Below are 6000 nucleotides of genomic sequence, written 5' to 3' on the forward strand. Positions count from 1 at the left end.
CCACATGTCTTTCTCTTTTCCTTTTTTTTTTGGAGTTGTGTCCTTTTCCTAAGACCCACAATGTTCATCTGCATCTAAAAAGGCAGTATAATAATGTGATTTTGTCTGTATTTTGTAGGGATACACATTGACTAAATATTTAATACACAGTTACTATTTTATTGACTTAATAGTTGTAGTTATGTGAAATGTTTACGAAATTAACCCTTACCATATGTGTAATTTATAGAAGATTTGCTTGTTTAAGGTCGTATTTTTCACTATGAGTGCTTTTATAAAAGACCCCTGTAACACCCTAATTTTCATCGAATAATTATAATTAAAAATCAGAGTAAATTAAAAACTTCACGCAATTAGGATGCCACGTTCATCAACATAAACCTGCTCATAATATATTGACATGATGTAATTCTCTCATTTAGTTTTAAGATGAACGTAATTGATGAATGTGTGTATCATAAATTCAGTGGGATCAAATATATAATTTTGGTATTGTATGTTGATGACTTACTGCTTGCCATTAATGATATAGGTATGTTGCATGAAACTAGGAGATTTCTATCAAGAAATTTTGAGAAAAGATCTTAGTGATGCATCCTTTGTGTTAGGGATCCAGATACATCAAGATCGCTTTCGAGGTACTTTAAGATTATCACATATGGGCTATATTGATAAGGTGCTTAAAAGGTTTGGCATGAAAGACTGCAAGCCAGATGATACCCCAGTGGCTAAGGGAGACAAGTTTGTTGGAATTAAATCCAAAACTTTGAGTAATTCCAAATCAATCTTGATGAACAAGATTTAATCAAACCGATCAAAATTCATTGTTCTTCACTATTCACTTGAGTGATTCAACCAACCTTAGTTGCAAGATGATTATTGCTGCACAATGACAATGAAAGAAGAAAGAAAGAAAAGATGAAAATGGAAGATAAAAAATTTAGGGTTTGAACAAAAGGAGAAAAATATTTTCAACATAGTTTCTCTCTTCTTCCAAATTGGAATTTTATTCACTTTGCAACTGCAATGTTTACTGTTACAATAATAAGGGTTACTCCCTTTATTTATAGTTTTTAGGCCGCTTTCTCCCTAAGCCAAAGCCCAAAACTACAAAAGCCCAAAATACCTAGTTTGGTATAAGTCGAAATTCTGTGTCAAGCAACCTGCTTTGACACTTCGACATTTAATACAACTCAACACACATTAAACTATTTCAACACACCCTCATTCCTATCGAACAACATGCTGCTTCAACACCAGAGATTACAATCTCAACACACCACCTAATTCATTATGTGTAAGCTATCTACATTAATCATAACTCTTAATTTCTTGAATACTTTGACCTGCACTCCTTTCTTCATAATGTGTGCAATCCAATTCTCATTTCTTCAATGTTCCAAGTTCAGCTACGCTTTTGCTACCTGCTCTCGAAGATAATGGAACCTCATTTCAATATGCTTGCTTCGTCCATGTTATCGATATTCATGGTAATTATTCTATGATTCTTCCCTATAATCTCTTCGACCAAGTTTACCATCCATGTTACTTGACATGCACAAAGAGAAGCAGCTGTGTACTCTGCTTCGCATGATGGCAATGTTACTACTAGTTCCTTCCTTGAACTTCAAGCAAGTGGAGCACCACTGGTGCACCACCCAACATAAACACATAATCAGTTGTGGATTTTTTACCCTCAACATCACTACACCAACTTGAGTCGGTGTAACCCACTAATTTACATTATTTTCCTTCATCAGATGCAGGAAATAGAATGTCATAGTCGATAGTTCCTTTCAAATACGTTAGTATCCTCTTCGTTGCTTCTAGGTGTGATACCTTTGGCTTCTGTATGAATCTACTCACCTTACCTACATTGTATGCTAAGTCAGGCCTTGTGTGACAAAGGTATCTTAATGACCCAATAAGTCTTCTGTACTGGGTTAGGTCGACATAATCTTCATCTGATTCTTTCGACAGTTACAATCTTGGTTCAATAGGTGTCGAAGTCGAGTTGCATTCTTCCATCTCAAATCTCTTAAGTATTTCACTTGCATATCTTCTTTGATGCATAATCAAACCTCTACTACTCTTGTAGAATTTGATGCCAAGGAAGTATGAAATGTCGCCCAGATCAGACATTTCGAACTCCTTGCTAAGATCACCTTTGAAGTCTTTGATCTGTTTCTTGTAACTATCTATTATTAGCAACTCATCAACATAGAGACATACTATAAGCCATTCAATCTTACTTCTTCTTGCATATACTCCATGTTCAGTTGCGCACTTCACAAATTCCTTCTCCCTTAGAAAACCATCAATCTTCTTATTCCAAGCTCTTAGAGAGTTTGCTTAAGTCCTTACAGGGATTTATGCATCATGTGCACCTTTCTCTCTTCGCCATGTTTCAAAAACTCAACTGGTTGAGAAACGTAGACTTCTTCGTCTAAGGGGCCATTTATGAATGTACATTTCACATCCATCTGACATATGTGCCAATTGTTCATGCTTGTTAGACACACAACCAACCTGATTGTTTCGATCCTAGCAACAAGTGCAAAAACTTCATCGAAGTTGATTCCTTCTTTCTGAAGAAATCCTTTTGCCATAAGTCTTGCCTTGGGTCAAGTTTCTTCACCTTTGGGATTCAAATTCACCTTGTATACCCACATCACATCGATGGCCTTCTTGCCTTGAGGCAATTTGACAAGTGACGAAGTGTTGTTGACTTCAATGGACTTTAGTTCTTCATTCATAACTTTGAGTGATTCAACCAACCTTGGTTGCAAGATGATTATTGCTGCACAATGACAATGAAATAATTAATAACAACCAAGTCACCTCTCTTCCACATAGTAAAATTAGGAGCAGTTGCCATAGGAGAAATTCTCTCAATATGATCAAACATGTCATAACCTTCCAACGTTGTCGAATCATCTGGGACATTGGAATTAATTTTTTTTATTAAATAAATAACCTTTCTAAATTACAAAATCCTTAACATTAAAACGATTTGGTGCAGACATTATAGAGGTGGAGGTGAAGGATGGACCTTTAAGGATATGTTATTGTCAATTTTTTTTATCATTGAAGCGACCAAGATTTTAGGCTCCCGCTAATATATCCGCTCCATTAACTCCGTTTTTTTGCAAATTTTTGCGGACGCGAACATTAACATAATATTTTATAATTTTTAAGTATAAAAGGTGCAATGCCTGCATGTCCGACCTCATATTTTTGTAGGATAGACTAATATTTTAGACTCGAGAGTCTTCAACAATGTCCCTCCCGCCTCGTTTTTTGTGGGCTTTTATAGAACAGATATGTCTGTTTGTCACTTCTAATTATTATAATACTCTTAAATTAAAAATATATTAATAAAAAACATTTATTTATTATTTTCTATAAAACTTTTTCTTACAAAATAATAATTTTTTCTTTATTCATATCCTTTCAAGCTCCTCCATTTCCCTCCCTTCTATGATCGAAAAAAAAACCTTAAGAGGTATATTTTATGGAGCACACGTTTAAATTGTTATGTTACTTATATTTTTTTCAATTTCTTTTAGAACTATAGATTTCTTAAAAATCAATTCATTCAAGCAGCACCGGATTTGGCGTAAATCCCACTTGATTGCTTTACCTTCATCAGCTTTCTCTCTCATAATTTCAATCATAAAGAATATGATATGTTGCACTCTTTCCTTTTTTTTTAAATAATTAAATCTCACAAATACAATTACTTTCTCATCAGTTTTTCTTTTTCAAATTGGATATCAGTTTTTCTTTTTCAAATTGGATAATTGTTAGATTCACCTACTTTTCAAATATGAAAAGTAAAAAAATCCCAAATTCAAAGTAACAACTACAACTTTCTCATGAGTTTTTATATACATTTTGTATCTTTTTGAGAGCATACAAAACAAACTACTATAGAAAACCTAAAAATTATTATAATTAAATTTTAATTAAATCGTAATTAAATAAAAGATTAAATTATTTTGACATAGTTAAATTGCGTCAAAAAATTTAAAAAATATTATAAGATTACATATTATTTTTATATATTTTAAAGATTAAATTAGAGAGAGAAAGTTAATGGTTTATTAGTATTATATTTTCAACTCCTAATTAAGCATTTAATTATGATATAAGCACACGGTTAATTCCACTATATAAAGCAAGTGTTAACTTCATTGTTCACTGCCATTCTCCATAATTAAGAAACACTGTCCTTTTCTCCATTTGTCCTAGCACACATGGGTCGCCATTCTTGTTCTTCAAAGCAAAAACTAAGAAAAGGTTTATGGTCCCCTGAAGAAGATGAGAAGCTTTTCCATTACATAACCATCTTTGGTGTTGGTTGTTGGAGTTCAGTTCCAAAACTAGCAGGTATAACATTAACTAATATATACATATATATACATATACTTACACATCAAGTTATATATAAATACTAACATATATAGATATATTAATAACTTGCAGGGTTGCAAAGATGTGGAAAGAGTTGTAGATTGAGATGGATAAACTACTTGAGACCTGATTTGAAGAGAGGAATGTTTTCACAACAAGAAGAGAATCTTATTATCACTCTTCATGAAGTACTTGGAAATAGGTAACATAAATGTTCAATGGTTATATATTAATGTTAGAAAAATGATTATTAATTTTCAATGTCTTTTAGGTGGGCTCAAATTGCAGCTCAACTACCAGGGAGAACAGATAATGAGATAAAAAACTTTTGGAATTCATGTTTGAAGAAGAGGCTGATGAAGCAAGGGATTGATCCAGCTACACATAAGCCATTCTTCAATATTAATACTGAATCAGTTCTAAAGGAAGAGAATGAAAAATCATCAATGCTAATGCCGACACCGTCTCAATCTCAATCTCAACCTCAAAGAACTCTATCTTCACAGGAATATTATTATTCAGAAGCACTTCTAATGAATGATTTGATGAATTATCATTATAATATTGGTGGTTTAACTTTTCCAGAATCTTCAAGAAAAATCCTCATGAATTCGAATAAGCCATTATTTGATCCATTATGCTATAATCTAAGTGTGAGCAATTATTATCAGCCGAAACCGAATCTGTTTGGAACTGATTCAAACTATTTCTTCTCTTCAATGCCTTGTCTAAATAGTTCAGACAACAATGACTCGGTTTCCAAATATAGTTCTCTTTTGGTGAATGAAAACTCAAGCAATGGTTGTTCAACTATGAATGATTATGTAGGGTGTGAAATGAGCAACATGATTGAAAATGCAGGTGGATTATTGTCATGGGAAGGTGAGAACAATGTTTTGGATCCTTTGTTACAGTTTGAAGTGAATGCAGTAAAATGTGAAGAGTTGTTGATCAACAAGACAAGTTCATGGGAAGAAGGACAGTTTCTGACGACTGATAATGATTCAATGAATTTCAGTACCTATCCTTTGACGTCAGTGTCAGAAAATCTAAGTAATGAAGCTAATTTTGATGTATTTCAGCATTTATGAATTATGATATTGAGGATAGCATAGGAAAGTTGTATTGATGTGTTTGTTTTCATGATACTAAGAGTGAAAGTGAAGCTACATTTTTATGGTGTTTATTTTTCCACATGTGGAATTATTTATTCAATCCATTTTTCAATGAATTAATCTGAATTATTGTGGTTATATTTTATGATGTTAAAAAATATAGTTAGGATAAAAAAAGTCATATTAATATGTTATATGGTTTTACGTACGTGTGTACGTCGGTGTGTTTATGAATACATGTACGTACGGATGAAGAGAAATATAAAATATATGAATGGTGGGTTTTGGTAGATAGAGATATTTTGAGAAGCTGGTGGTATATATATGATTATTTCTGAATGGCACCACCATGCACTATTTTGTGAATCGGTGAATCCCTCCAAAAAAGTTCTAATTGGCTGTACAAAATCTGCATTATTTGGAGAGAGTAGGGTCTTCTTTTTCATCATCATCATCATCGTGTATATAT

At 32.8% G+C, this 6000-nt stretch overlaps 1 protein-coding gene across 1 annotated transcript; it reads left to right on the plus strand.

Annotated features, from left to right (window-relative positions):
- Positions 1-4227: 4227 nt before the first annotated feature.
- LOC131656034 (transcription factor MYB35-like) lies at positions 4228-5577 on the plus strand. Its single transcript, XM_058925816.1, has 2 exons — positions 4228-4392; positions 4489-5577. Exon 2 carries the CDS (start codon positions 4677-4679, stop codon positions 5505-5507), a length of 831 nt encoding a protein of 276 aa, XP_058781799.1. The 5' UTR covers positions 4228-4392; positions 4489-4676; the 3' UTR covers positions 5508-5577.
- The last annotated feature ends 423 nt before the right edge of the window (positions 5578-6000 follow it).

This window comes from Vicia villosa, linkage group LG3 (assembly GCF_029867415.1).
Source record: "Vicia villosa cultivar HV-30 ecotype Madison, WI linkage group LG3, Vvil1.0, whole genome shotgun sequence".
Lineage (NCBI taxonomy): Eukaryota > Viridiplantae > Streptophyta > Magnoliopsida > Fabales > Fabaceae > Vicia > Vicia villosa.

Coding starts and splice junctions, on each gene's coding strand:
- LOC131656034 (XM_058925816.1), top strand. CDS start 4,677: ATGTCTTTTAGGTGGGCTCAAATTGCAGCTCAACTACCAGGGAGAACA.